This window comes from Osmia lignaria, unplaced genomic scaffold (assembly GCF_051020975.1).
Source record: "Osmia lignaria lignaria isolate PbOS001 unplaced genomic scaffold, iyOsmLign1 scaffold0082, whole genome shotgun sequence".
NCBI classification, from domain to species: domain Eukaryota; kingdom Metazoa; phylum Arthropoda; class Insecta; order Hymenoptera; family Megachilidae; genus Osmia; species Osmia lignaria.
Window position 1 is genome coordinate 15,038 of NW_027478223.1, and position 15,397 is coordinate 30,434.

The 15,397-nt window shown below is 46.6% G+C and overlaps 3 protein-coding genes across 3 annotated transcripts; all 3 read left to right on the forward strand.

Moving 5' to 3' along the window:
* Window positions 1–6,209: 6,209 nt before the first annotated feature.
* LOC143307813 (uncharacterized) lies at window positions 6,210–7,595 on the forward strand. Its single transcript, XM_076693137.1, has one exon. It carries the CDS (start codon window positions 6,210–6,212, stop codon window positions 7,593–7,595), a length of 1,386 nt encoding a protein of 461 aa, XP_076549252.1.
* A 246-nt stretch (window positions 7,596–7,841) lies between these two features.
* Window positions 7,842–9,803, forward strand: LOC143307814 (uncharacterized). Its single transcript, XM_076693138.1, has one exon. It carries the CDS (start codon window positions 7,842–7,844, stop codon window positions 9,801–9,803), a length of 1,962 nt encoding a protein of 653 aa, XP_076549253.1.
* Window positions 9,804–9,975: 172 nt separating this feature from the next.
* LOC117610940 (uncharacterized) lies at window positions 9,976–11,304 on the forward strand. The gene has a single exon (XM_034338795.2). The coding sequence runs from the start codon at window positions 9,976–9,978 to the stop codon at window positions 11,302–11,304; it is 1,329 nt and encodes a 442-aa protein (XP_034194686.2).
* The last annotated feature ends 4,093 nt before the right edge of the window (window positions 11,305–15,397 follow it).

Sequence of the window (15,397 nt, forward strand, 5' to 3'; positions counted from 1 at the left end):
TGTATCGTACCCAAATAGCACATTTCCGTCGAGAGTTTGACGATATCAGTGACGGTTTAACAATTACAGCCCGATTTGACACATTTCTCGCTGAAAACGCTCCCCCTTGCACGATTTTGCTCCGGTTTGTGTTGTTCTGCACTATATCGCAACCAAATAGCACATCTCCGTCGAGACTTTGACGATATCAGTGACGGTTCAACAATTACAGCCCGGTTGACCCATTTCTCGCTGGAAACGCGCTCCCTTGCACAATTTTGCTCCCGTTTGTGTCGTCCTGACCTATATCGGATCCAAGAAGCACATTTCCGTCGAGACATTGAGGATATCAGTGACGGTTTAACAATTACAGCCCGATTTGACCCATCTCTCGCTGAAAACGCACTCCCTCGCACGATTTTGCTCCGGTTTGTGTCGTTCTGCACTATATCGGACCCAAACAGCACTTTTCCGTCGAGACTTTGACCATATCAGCGACGGTTCAACAATTACAGCCCGATTTGACCCATTTCTCGCTGAAAACGTACTCAATTGTAGGATTTTGCTCCGGTTTGTGTCGTTCTGCACTATATCGTACCCAAATAGCACATTTCCGTCAAGAAATGACGATATCAGTGACGGTTTAACAATTACAGCCCGATTTGGCACATTTCTCGCTGAAAACGCACTCCCTTGTACGATTTTGCTCCGCTGTGTGTCGTTCTGACCTATATCGGACCCAAATAGCACATTTCCGTCGAGAGTTTGATGATATCAGTGATGGTTGAACAATTACAGCCCGATTTGACACATTTCTCGCTGAAAACGCACTCCCTTGCACGATTTTGCTCCGGTTTGTGTCGTTCTGCAATATATCGGACCCAAATAGCACATTTCCGTTTCGAGTTTGACGATATCAGTGATGGATGAACAATTACAGCCCGATTTGTCCCATTTCTCGCTGAAAGAGCACTCCCTTGCTCGATTTTGCTCCGGTTTGTGTCGTTCTGCACTATATCGGACCCATATAGCACATTTCCGTCGAGAGCTTGACGATATCAGTGGCGGTTGAACATTTACAGCCCGATTTGACCCATATCTCGCTGAAAACGCACTCCTTTGTACGATTTTGGTCCGGTTTGTGTCGTTCTGCACTATATGGGACACAAATAGCACATTTCCGTCGAGAGATTGACGATATCAGCGACGGTTCAACAACTACAGCCCGATCCGACACCTTTCTCGCTGAAAACGCACTCCCTTGCACGATTTTGCTTCGGTTTGTGTCGTTCTGCACTATATCGTACCCAAATAGCACATTTCCGTCGAGAGTTTGACGATATCAGCGACGGTTTAACAATTACACCCCGATTTGTCCCATTTCTCACTGTTAACGCACCTCCTTGAACGACTTTGCTCCGGTTTGTGGCGTTCTGCACTATATCGGACCCAAATAGCACATTTCCGTCGAGACTTTGACGATATCAATGACGGTTCAACAATTACAGCCCGATTTGACGCATTTCTCGCTGTAAATGCACTTCCTTGCACGATTTTGCTTCGGTTTGTCTCGTTCTGCACTATATCGGACCCAAATAGCGCATTTCCTTCGAGAGTTTGACGATATCAGTGACGGTTTAACAATCACAGCCCGATTTGACCCATTTCTCGCTGTAAACGCACTTCCTTGCACGATTTTGCTCCGGTTTGTGTCGTTCTGCACTATATCGTACCCAAATAGCACATTTCCGTCGAGACTTTGACGATATCAGCGTCGGTTCAACAATTACAGCCCGGTTTGACCCATTTCTCGCTGAAAGCGCACACCCTTGCACGTTTTTGCACCGGTTTGGGTCGTTCTGCACTATATCGGACCCAACTAGCACATCTCCGTCGGGAGTTTGACGATCTCAGCGACGGTTCAAGAATTACAGCCCGATTTGACCCATTTCTCGCTGAAAACGCACTCAATTGTAAGATTTTGCTCCGGTTTGTGTCGTTCTGCACTATATCGTACCCAAATAGCACATTTCCGTCAAGAAATGACGATATCAGTGACGGTTTAACAATTAGAGCCCGATTTGGCACATTTCTCGCTGAAAACGCACTCCCTTATACGATTTTGCTCCGCTGTGTGTCGTTCTGCACTATATCGGACCCAAATAGCGCATTTCCTTCGAGAGTTTGACGATATCAGTGACGGTTTAACAATCACAGCCCGATTTGACCCATTTCTCGCTGTAAACGCACTTCCTTGCACGATTTTGCTCCGGTTTGTGTCGTTCTGCACTATATCGTACCCAAATAGCAGATTTCCGTCGAGACTTTGACGATATCAGCGTCGGTTCAACAATTACAGCCCGGTTTGACCCATTTCTCGCTGAAAGCGCACACCCTTGCACGTTTTTGCACCGGTTTGGGTCGTTCTGCACTATATCGGACCCATATAGCACATCTCCGTCGGGAGTTTGACGATCTCAGCGACGGTTCAACAATCACAGCCCGATTTGACCCATTTCTCGCTGAAAACGCACGACCTTGCACGAATTTGCTCCGGTTTGTGTCGTTCTGCACTATATCGGACCCATATAGCACATTTCCGTCGAGACTTTGACGATATCAGTGACGGTTTAACAGTTACAGCCCGATTGAACACATCTCTCGCTGAAAACGCACTCCCTTTCACGATTTTGCTCCGGATTGTGAAGTTCTGCACTATATCGTACCCAAATAGCACATTTCCGTCGATAGTTTGACGATATCAGCGACGGTTCAACAATTACAGCCCGATTTGACCCATTTCTCACTGAAAACGCACTCCCTTGTACGATTTTGCTCCGGTTTGTGTCGTTTTGCACTATTTCGGTCCCAAATAGCTCATTTCCATCGAGAGTTTGACGATATCAGTGACGCTTTAACAATTACAGCCCGATTTGACGCATTTCTCGCTGAAAACGCACTCCCTTGTACGATTTTGCTCCGGTTTGTGTCCTTCTGCACTATATCGTACCCAAATAGCACATTTCCGTCGAGAGTTTGACGATATCAGCGACGGTTCAACCATTACTGCCCGATTTGACCCATTTCTCGCTGAAAACGCACTCCCTTGCACGATTTTGCTTCGGTTTGTGTCCTTCTGCACTATATCGTACCCAAATCGCACATTTCCGTCGAGAGTTTGACGATATCAGTGACGGTTTAACAATTACAGCCCGATTTGTCTCATTTGACGCTGTAAACGCACTTCCTTGAAGGATTTTGCTCCGGTTTGTGTTGTTCTGCACTGTATCGGACCCAAATAGCTCATTTCCGTCGAGACTTTGACGATATCAGCGACGGTTCAACAATTACAGCCCGATTTGACACATTTCTCGCTGTAAACGCACTTCCTTGCACGATTTTGCTTCGGTTTGTCTCGTTCTGCGCTATATCGGACCCAAATAGCACACTTCCGTCGAGAAATGACGATATCAGTGACGGTTTAGCAATTACAGCCCGATTTGACCCATTTCTCGCTGAAAACGGACTCCCTTGTACGATTTTGCTCCAGTTCGTGTCGTTTTGCACTATTTCGGACCCAAGTAGCACATTCCCGTCGAGAGTTTGACGATATCAGCGACGGTTCAACAATTACAGCCCGATTTGACCCATTTCTCGCGGAAATCGCACTCCCTTGCACGATTCTGCTCCGGTTTGAGTCGTTCTGCAGTATATCGCACCCAAATAGCACATTTCCGTCAGGAGTTTGACGATATCAGTGACGGTTTAACAATTATAGCCCGATTTGACCCATTTCTCGCTGAAAACGCACTCCCCTGCACGCTTTTGCTCCGGTTTGTGTCGTTCTGCACTATATCGGGCCCAAATAGCTCATTTCCTTCGAGACTTTGACGAGATCAGTGACAGTTTAACAATTACAGCACGATTTGACACATTTCTCGCTGTAAACGCACTTCGTTGCGCGATTTTGCTTCGGTTTGACTCGTTCTGCACTATATGGGACCCAAATAGGTCATTTCCGTCGAGAGTTTGACGATATCAGTGTCGGTTTAACAATCACAGCCTGATTTGACCCATTTCTCGCTGAAAACGCACTCCCTTGCACGATTTTGTTCCGGTTCGTATCGCTCTGCACCGTATCGTACCCAAATAGCACATTTCCGTCGAGAGTTTGACGATATCAGCGACGGTTTAACGATTACAGCCCGATTTGACACATTTCTCGCTGAAAACGCTCTCCCTTGTACGATTTTGCTCCGGTTTTTGTCGTTTTGCACTATTTCGGACCCAAATGGCTCATTTCCTTCGAGAGTTTGACGATATCAGTGGCGGTTAAACAACTACAGCCCGATTTCACGGATTTCTCGCTGAAAACGCACTCCCTCGTACGATTTTGCTCCGGTTTGTGTCGTTCTGACCTATATCGGATCCAAATAGCACATTTCCGTCGAGAGTTTGACGATATCAGTGACGGTTCAACAATTACAGCCCGATTTGACCCATTTCTCGCGGAAATCGCACTCCCTTGTACGATTTTGCTCCGGTTTTTGTCATTTTGCACTATTTCGGGCCCAAATAGCTCATTTCCTTCGAGACTTTGACGAGATCAGTGACAGTTTAACAATTACAGCACGATTTGACACATTTCTCGCTGTAAACGCACTTCGTTGCGCGATTTTGCTTCGGTTTGACTCGTTCTGCACTATATGGGACCCATGTTTCGCAGCATTGCGAATTTATAATTACAAGCGTCAATACACAATAGCAATCATTGTCAATCAACAACCATCAGGTCTTCTTATCGACGGTAACAAACACACTGCAATTAAACTGAAACCTGTTCAATACATTTAGCCTACCTGGCAAGGACTAATCAACAAAGGAACGAATAACCAACCGTTTATTATACGAATTTAGAAGTACGTTCCTTCACGGTCAATAATATAACTCATAGTTACTAGGAAACATACTAAACTGGTCGGAGTCATAGTTTGTCACGTATTGAAGCAATTACTATTCAAGAGTTCGGAATTTCCAAACAGTAAATAGAATTTCTAAGGACAAGGTTCTAAAAATCAGGACGTCTATTTTAGAATCCATATTGTCCACAAAACTCGCGACAAGCAGTTTACAATCTTTTATGGGTGCCTTCACCTTTCTACAGTTATCCAGCTGGACAAAACAAAAGCCTAAACCTTTTGTCAGATTAATTCTGCAAAACATCAAACTTTCACTCCGTGTCATAAACAGGACCCCCTGTGATGCACAAATCAACCAAGTCAAACAAAACCCTAAGGGGTCCCGAACCATCTAAGCTGCATACTCAGGCACCAACGGTCACTCGACCATATACATCTAAGATACAACCCAAACGTAAGGGTCTTGAGCCGTCTGTCGCTCACGCCTGGGTCACTGCCGGTTCGGGTCATAAACTTTGGCGATTTCCACGTGCATCACAGCCTGCTGGGTTTTCCGGTAGCTTACATGGGAAATGTCCGGCGAGCTGATTTGCTGAACAGTTCAGCCTATCGCCAATAGCTAAACTCAAAACGTTTACTAATTGGCCCTTTTGGTCAACGCCTATCTCGTCGGACTACCTCTCTGCGGCTTCTTGCTGGACGTTTTTGACACGGACTTTCATTCGATCACAAGTCTTCAAACAGTTCACTCAGCTCCAACGTTTAGAGTCACTTGTCATATTCAAGTCAACTTCGAGTCATCGGGATTTTCCAACTCTCCGACCAGTGGAGTGTATTCGAACAAATATCGTACCGCTTGTTTCACAACACCAGATTGTATAAGACTCTTAGTAATATAATATCATATTTAATCTAGATCTAATCATTTATTACCCTTAATATTATAATAGATCTTAAGGAGGTACAGATTTCGTGGTGGTATCAATCGGTGAGGAAACAATATCGATTAACATCGCGAACGCGTACTAAAAAACATTGGTCCTTCGAGCCGGATCTTTCCGGATTATCAGTTCAGTTCAGTGCATAAACAAGAGAAGGTGTCACTCAGTGTCATATTTGGATTACGTGTCACAGTGAACACAACATTAGTGAAAACCCAGTGAGTGTGCATTCGTTACGGATACACTTGGATTCCGCACAGGATATACTGGGATACCATACAGTCCACACAATCGTAATCAGTTAAACAACTACAAGGTAGGATCGTTCATTTGTATCGCCCTTCGAAGTTCCGTCTTATTTTGCATCACGATGCCAAATAATTCCGCAAGTGCAAGTCAAACGCAAGTCGCTACACGTGGATCTAACATCGGTACGTTGCGACGGAAACGCGGACATATCATAGGACAAATTTCCTCACTAACAACTTTCCTCGACTATTTCGAAGACTCCGACTCACGCGATACATTCCTATTGCAAACGCACCTAGATGGTCTAAACGAGACATGGAAGAAGTTTGACGATATTCAGTTCGACATCGAAGAATTAGATCAATCCGAAGAAACGCGTCGGTACGAAATTCAAAATAATTATTACGCCGCGATAGCCAGAGCGAACCGCTTATTGCATAATGAACAACGGACAACTCCCGCCGCATGTAACACTGTGTCGTCACCTCGGCCATCGACTACATCCGCACCGATGGCCATTAAACTACCTGAGATGCGCCTACCGACTTTCAACGGGACAATAGAAGGATGGGCATCCTTCCATGATATCTTCACTTCGATGATTGATCGGAACGAAGATTTGACACCGGTTCAAAAATTTCAATATTTGCGTTCAACCTTGACCGGAAAGGCAGCGGCGTGCATTCAGGCTTTAAGCACCACCGACGCGAACTATCACGATGCAATCGAACTGCTACGCGAAAAATTCGATTGTCCACGTCGCGCCATATTGGGCCATTGCGACGCGCTGCGGGATATTCCGAAACTAGTCAAGGACACGCCGGAAGCCCTGGGCGATTTAGTAGATACCGTTAACCAGCATCTACGCGCGTTGACGAATCTAGGCGAAAGGGTGGAATCGTGGAATAGTCTTCTACTATCCATGATAATGTCGAAATTAAATTCAAATACGGTATGGCATTGGGAACTAGCGCTCAAGGACAAGAGAACGGTACCAGCGTACACCGATCTCCTCGCATTCCTCAAGAAACGGGCTAATTGTGCGCAAATATCGAGCGCAAAGGTAACTCCAACCGCTGAACATCGTGGAGCGGGCCCTTCAGGAAATCCACGAATCCAAAGGCATCGACCGTCGAGAGGCCACGCGTTCTTGTCTGCGAAGACTCGCCATCACCCGTACGAGGACCGCAGAACAAGGGAAAAACAACACATATCTGCCCCACCTAGGCGATGCCCTGTCTGCGACGGAAATCATATCATTTGGTTCTGTGACCGGTTCCACGGTTCTTCGGTCCGTGACAGGATTGCAGTTGTGAAAAGAACCTCATTGTGTCAGAATTGTTTGAGGGATGGCCACAACGCGGACGCTTGCACGCACGGCACATGTCGCATATGCCGCAAGAAGCACCACACGCTACTCCACCAAACAGCGACAATCGAGGAGCCCACCTCGCGAAGGGCGGCCGAGTCTTCCCAGTCGACGGAGACAACGCGGCAGCCGATTTGACCAGCACCGGAAGCAGCGACGGGAACGAACAGTCATAAGGCCTTTGTAGTCGACGCCGTTACGCAAGACCTTCTAGTGACCGCTCAGGTCTATGTTTTGAACAGGTACCATCAACCTGTCGCTTGCCGGACACTCATTGACACTTGCGCCTCGACCAATTTTATGACCGAGACCCTCGCCGAAAGGCTAGACATCCCGTTAGGAAGGTGTTCAGTTCCCATCGGGGCGCTTAATACTATGACCACAATGTCAAGGCATACAGTTACAGCCACAATCCAATCCAAAACCAACACGTACAATCGGACATTGACATTCCTAACGATACCTACAATTTCCGCCTTCCTTCCAGATCAACCTATTGACCGCGCGCCCATAAATATCCCGAAAAACATACAGTTAGCAGACCCAACATTCCACATACCTGCACCTGTCGATTTATTACTAGGCGCCGGGGTAGCTTTGTCCCTGTTAAGTGTCGGGCAAATAAATTTATCACCTCCCAACGGTCCAGACTTGTTTCTACAAAAAACCAGACTAGGGTGGATAATCGGGGGGAGCGCTCCAGCGTCCAAACCCGCGCGAAGCCCGATCTGTCATGCAACGACGACCATACAGGATGATTTGGCGCGTTTCTGGGAGTTAGAAGAAGGACCCCAAATCCAACGACTATCAGACGCTGAACGGATCTGCGAGGAGCATTTCCAACGAACTGTTCGCAGGAATCCCGGTGGTAGATACGTAGTAGCACTTCCGTTCAACGACAAGCTACCGCAACTTGGGGAGTCCAAATCCAGGGCACTGAAACACCTGTTGGCTTTGGAACGCAGGCTGCAGCACGACCAGGGTTTATCGCAACAATATCGGTCTGTACTGCAGGAATACCAGGACCTAGGACACATGTCAGAAATAAGAGACACCGACGAAATCAGCGACGGGTATTATCTACCCCATCACGGGGTCACGAAGACCTCCAGTGACACCACGAAGTTACGGGTGGTGTTCGACGGATCCGCAGCAACAACAACAGGCGTTTCGCTTAACGAGACGTTGCACGTTGGGCCGAAAGTTCAAGACAATTTATTATACATACTCATAAGGTTCCGAAGTCACCGGTATGTCTTGAATGGCGACATCGAAAAGATGTACAGACAATTTCTGGTCCGCCCCGAGGACCGGAAATATCAGCGTATCCTCTGGCGTGATCCTGCGGGTAATTTGAAAACATACGCATTAAACACGGTTACCTTTGGACTTTCCGCCGCTCCGTACTTAGCCATTCGCTGCCTCTCGCAATTGGCTCAAGACGAAGGACACCGATTTCCTGACGCCGCGCAGAATCTGGTAAGGGACTTCTATGTAGACGACCTACTAACTGGAGCATCGACGGTGAAGGGAGCCCTAGCGTTGCGAGACCAAATGATCCAGTTACTAAATTCAGCCGGGCTACAAATTCGACAATGGGCCTCGAATCACAAGCCACTCTTGCATGGTTTACCCGAACAGGACATCAACAAGAGGCATCACCTGGGGGAGTCCTCGACAATAAAAACACTAGGGGTTGTCTGGGATTCCACCGATGACACAATTCAGTATTCCGTGACCAATGTCACGCCCACAAAATCCGTTACCAAACGATCCATCAGTTCTGTCATCGCACGAATTTACGACCCGTTGGGCCTGCTCGGACCAGTTATAATCGTTGCGAAGATTTTATTGCAGAAGATCTGGACAATGAAAATCGACTGGGACGAGTCGCTGCCAATGACCGTACACACGGAATGGATGCAGTATTGTAAACAATTGCCATTGTTAAATAACATTACGTTTCATAGGAACACACTCATCAACGAACCAACATCCGTCGAACTACACGGCTTCTGTGATGCCAGCGAACGAGCATATGGGGCCTGTATCTACCTTCGATCAAGGAATGCCGATGGCCACTATCAGGTTGAACTCTTGCTGGCAAAATCTAAGGTGGCTCCGCTAAAAACCCAATCAATTCCACGATTGGAATTGTGCGGAGCGGTGCTCCTAACTTCATTAGCCACAACAGCACAGAGGGCTCTACATATCATCATCGATCTGGCACCATGGACCGAACTGGTTACAAGAAGAGGAAACACACTGGCCTTCCGGAAACATACAATGTCCAAACGATCTTCCGGAACAGAGAACCGTCGTCTGCTTAACCACCACTCGTCCTGATGTCAATTTCTTTGAACGATTTTCGTCATGGGGAAAATTAATCAGGGTCATCGCATACTGCCTACGGTGGAAACGCAGTCACGCGGCAAAGGGAGCACTCACAGCTTCAGAATTAAGGTACGCCCATGACGTCATAATCAAAACAATACAACGACTTCACTTCACTGAAGAAATGAAGAGGCTAAAAACAGGCAACGACCAGGCATTAAAGGGCAGGCTTCAACGTTTAAACCCGTTCATTGACCGCGACGGACTTCTACGAGTCGGAGGCCGACTGAAGAATTCATTCATGCCGTTCAGTCAACGACATCCGATCATCCTGCCGAAGACCCGAGTCACTGCATTAATATTAGGAAATGAGCACCGTGCTCAATTGCATGCAGGTACTCAGGCCACCCTTTATGCGGTCAGACGACGCTATTGGCCCATTGACGGCCGAAACCAAGTCTGGAAGGTCGTAAAGGCCTGCGTCCGCTGTTGCCGAGCACAACCGCCGCCGGTTGATTACATCATGGGTAACCTACCTGCAGCCAGGGTCACGGAATCTCGGCCATTCACCAATGTGGGAGTTGATTACTGCGGACCCTTCTTCATAAAGGAAAGAAAACATAGAAACCTCAGTCGGGTTAAGGTTTATGTTGCAGTTTTCGTCTGCCTCGCCGTAAAGGCGGTCCATTTGGAGCTCGTCAGCGAATTAACAACTGAGGCTTTCTTGGCGGCCCTCAGACGGTTTATCGCTAGAAGAGGATTTTGTACGGACCTGTATTCGGACAACGGTTCCAACTTCGTCGGGGCAAACAACGAGTTACGTGAACTGCGCTCACTACTACAATCTGACGATCATCGCAAGAAGGTCACCACCTTTCTCGCAGAACGCGCAATTAACTGGAACTTCATCCCTCCATTGACGCCTCACTTTGGAGGACTGTGGGAAGCTGCGGTGAAGTCATTCAAATATCATTTGAAGCGCGTCGCCGGAACCGAATTGTTCACTTTTGAAAACTTCAACACCCTAATTATTGAAATCGAATCCATATTGAACTCTCGTCCACTCACTCCAATTTCATCAGATCCAAACGACCTCCTGGTTCTCACACCTGCTCATTTCTTGATCGGTGACTCTTTGACCAGTTTGCGGGAGAGAAATTTCAGAGACACTCCATCGAACCGCCTGTCCAGTTGGCAACACGTCCAGAAGGTGAAGCAACACTTCTGGACCAGATGGCACCGAGAGTATCTCAACGAGTTGACCACCCGCAGCAAATGGACAACAGGAGGCCATGCAATAGGGGAAGGTACCATCGTGCTGCTCAGGGAGGACAACATTCCCTCTCTGCACTGGCCACTGGGCCGAGTCATCAAGGTCCATCCCGGTTCCGACGGCATCATTCGAGCCGCCACCATAAAAACAGCCAAGGGTACGCTAGATCGAAGCGTAAAACGACTCGTTCCCTTGCCCGTCCAGACAGACCAGGATGAGCAGATTATGGACTCTCATTAATAACTTTAATTTAATTTAACGTAACTATACGTAGATCATAAGTTCCTTTTAACTACTTGGGTCGTAATTGTACTAGCCATTCTTAGACCATTAAACCTATACCACCATACGAATTCAGACATCTACACGTACACTATCATCATTTGATCGATGCCCTCTCAACGGGGGGAGGATGTTTCGCAGCATTGCGAATTTATAATTACAAGCGTCAATACACAATAGCAATCATTGTCAATCAACAACCATCAGGTCTTCTTATCGACGGTAACAAACACACTGCAATTAAACTGAAACCTGTTCAATACATTTAGCCTACCTGGCAAGGACTAATCAACAAAGGAACGAATAACCAACCGTTTATTATACGAATTTAGAAGTACGTTCCTTCACGGTCAATAATATAACTCACAGTTACTAGGAAACATACTAAACTGGTCGGAGTCATAGTTTGTCACGTATTGAAGCAATTACTATTCAAGAGTTCGGAATTTCCAAACAGTAAATAGAATTTCTAAGGACAAGGTTCTAAAAATCAGGACGTCTATTTTAGAATCCATATTGTCCACAAAACTCGCGACAAGCAGTTTACAATCTTTTACGGGTGCCTTCACCTTTCTACAGTTATCCAGCTGGACAAAACAAACGCCTAAACCTTTTGTCAGATTAATTCTGCAAAACATCAAACTTTCACTCCGTGTCATAAACAGGACCCCCTGTGATGCACAAATCAACCAAGTCAAACAAAACCCTAAGGGGTCCCGAACCATCTAAGCTGCATACTCAGGCACCAACGGTCACTTGACCATATACATCTAAGATACAACCCAAACGTAAGGGTCTTGAGCCGTCTGTCGCTCACGCCTGGGTCACTGCCGGTTCGGGTCATAAACCTTGGCGATTTCCACGTGCATCTCAGCCTGCTGGGTTTTCCGGTAGCTTACATGGGAAATGTCCGGCGAGCTGATTTGCTGAACAGTTCAGCCTATCGCCAATAGCTAAACTCAAAACGTTTACTAATTGGCCCTTTTGGTCAACGCCTATCTCGTCGGACTACCTCTCTGCGGCTTCTTGCTGGACGTTTTTGACACGGACTTTCATTCGATCACAAGTCTTCAAACAGTTCACTCAGCTCCAACGTTTAGAGTCACTTGTCATATTCAAGTCAACTTCGAGTCATCGGGATTTTCCAACTCTCCGACCAGTGGAGTGTATTCGAACAAATATCGTACCGCTTGTTTCACAACACCAGATTGTATAAGACTCTTAGTAATATAATATCATATTTAATCTAGATCTAATCATTTATTACCCTTAATATTATAATAGATCTTAAGGAGGTACAGATTTCGTGGTGGTATCAATCGGTGAGGAAACAATATCGATTAACATCGCGAACGCGTACTAAAAAACAACCCAAATAGGTCATTTCCGTCGGGAGTTTGATGATGTCAGTGTCGGTTTATCAATCACACCCTGATTTGACCCATTTCTCGCTGAAAACGCACTCCCTCGCACGATTTTGCTCCGGTTTGTGTCGTTCTGCACTATATCGTACCCAAATAGGTCATTTCCGTCGAGAGTTTGATGATATCAGTGTCGGTTTAACAATCACACCCTGATTTGACCCATTTCTCGCTGAAAACGCACTCCCTTGCACGATTTTGTTCCGGTTCGTATCGGCCTGCACTGTATCGTACCCAAATAGCACATTTCCGTCGAGAGTTTGACGATATCAGCGACGGTTTAATGATAACAGCCCGATTTGACACATTTCTCGCTGAGAACGCTCTCCCTTGCACGATTTTGCTCCGGTTTGACTCGTTCTGCACTATATGGGACCCAAATAGTACATCTCCGTCGAGACTTTGACGATATCAGCGACGGTTCAACAATTACAGCACGATTTGACCCATTTCTCGCTGTAAACGCACTTCGTTGCGCGATTTTGCTTCGGTTTGACTCGTTCTGCACTATATGGGACCCAAATAGGTCATTTCCGTCGAGAGTTTGACGATATCAGTGTCGGTTTAACAATCACAGCCCGATTTGACCCATTTCTCGCGGAAATCGCACTCCCTTGTACGATTTTGCCTCGGTTTTTGTCGTTTTGCACTATTTCGGACCCAAATAGCTCATTTCCTTCGAGAGTTTGACGATATCAGTGGCGGTTTAACAATTACAGCCCGATTTCACGCATTTCTCGCTGAAAACGCACTCCCTTGCACGATTTTGCTCCGGTTGGTGTCGTTCTGCATTATATCGGACCCAAATAGCACATTTCCGTCGACAGTTTGACGATATCAGTGACGGTTCAACATTTGCAGCCCGATTTGACCCATTTCTCGCGGAAATCGCACTCCCTTGCTCGATTCTGCTCCGGTTTGAGTCGTTCTGCAGTATATCGCACCCAAAGAGCACATTTCCGTCGGGAGTTTGACGATATCAGTGACGGTTTAACAATTATAGCCCGATTTGACCCATTTCTCGCTGAAAACGCACTCCCCTGCACGCTTTTGCTCCGGTTTGTGTCGTTCTGCACTATATCGGACCCAAATAGCACATTTCCGTCGAGACTTTGACGATATCAGTGACAGTTTAACAGTTACAGCACGATTTGACCCATTTCTCGCTGTAAACGCACTTCGTTGCGCGATTTTGCTTCGGTTTGACTCGTTCTGCACTATATGGGACCCAAATAGGTCATTTCCGTCGAGAGTTTGATGATATCAGTGTCGGTTTAACTATCACACCCTGATTTGACCCATTTCTCGCTGAAAACGCACTCCCTTGCACGATTTTGTTCCGGTTCGTATCGGTCTGCACTGTATCGTACCCAAATAGCACATTTCCGTCGAGAGTTTGACGATATCAGCGACGGTTTAATGATTACAGCCCGATTTGACACATTTCTCGCTGAAAACGCTCTCCCTTGCACGATTTTGCTCCGGTTTGTGTTGTTCTGCACTATATCGCACCCAAGTAGCACATCTCCGTCGAGACTTTGACGATATCAGCGACGGTTCAACAATTACAGCACGATTTGACCCATTTCTCGCTGTAAACGCACTTCCTTGCACGATTCTGTTTCGGTTTGTCTCGCTCTGCACTATATAGGTCCCAAATAGGACATTTCCGTCGAGAGTTTGACGATATCAGTGACGGTTTAAGAATTACAGCCCGATTTCACGCATTTCTCGCTGAAAACGCACTCCCTTGCACGATTTTGCTCCGGTTGGTGTCGTTCTGCATTATATCGGACCCAAATAGCACATTTCCGACGAGACCTTGACGATATCAGTGACGGTTTAACAATTACAGCCCGATTTGACACATTTCTCGCTGCAAACGCACTTCCTTGCACGATTTTGCTTCGGTTTGTCTCGTTCTGCACTATATGGGACCCAAAAAGGTCATTTCCATCGAGACTTTGACGATATCAGTGACGGTTTAACAATTACAGCCCGATTTGACCCATTTCTCGCTGAAAACGCACTCCCTTGCACGATTTTGCTCCGGTTTCTGTCGTTCTGCACTATATCGTACCCAAATAGGTCATTTCCGTCGAGAGTTTGATGATATCAGTGTCGGTTTAACAATCACACCCTGATTTGACCCATTTCTCGCTGAAAACGCACTCCCTTGCACGATTTTGTTCCGGTTCGTATCGGTCTGCACTGTATCGTACCCAAATAGCACATCTCCGTCGAGAGTTTGACGATATCAGCGACGGTTTAATGATTACAGCCCGATTTGACACATTTCTCGCTGAAAACGCTCTCCCTTGCACGATTTTGCTCCGGTTTGACTCATTCTGCACTATATGGGACCCAAATAGCACATCTCCGTCGAGACTTTGACGATATCAGCGACGGTTCAACAATTACAGCACGATTTGACCCATTTCTCGCTGTAAACGCACTTCGTTGCGCGATTTTGCTTCCGTTTGACTCGTTCTGCACTATATGGGACCCAAATAGGTCATTTCCGTCGAGAGTTTGACGATATCAGTGTCGGTTTAACAATCACAGCCCGATTTGACCCATTTCTCGCGGCAATCGCACTCCCTTGTACGATTTTGCTCCGGTTTTTGTCG

Excerpts from the sequence above, each read along its gene's own strand:
- LOC143307813 (XM_076693137.1), top strand. The coding sequence starts at position 6,210 with ATGCCAAATAATTCCGCAAGTGCAAGTCAAACGCAAGTCGCTACACGT.
- LOC143307814 (XM_076693138.1), top strand. The coding sequence starts at position 7,842 with ATGTCAAGGCATACAGTTACAGCCACAATCCAATCCAAAACCAACACG.
- LOC117610940 (XM_034338795.2), top strand. The coding sequence starts at position 9,976 with ATGAAGAGGCTAAAAACAGGCAACGACCAGGCATTAAAGGGCAGGCTT.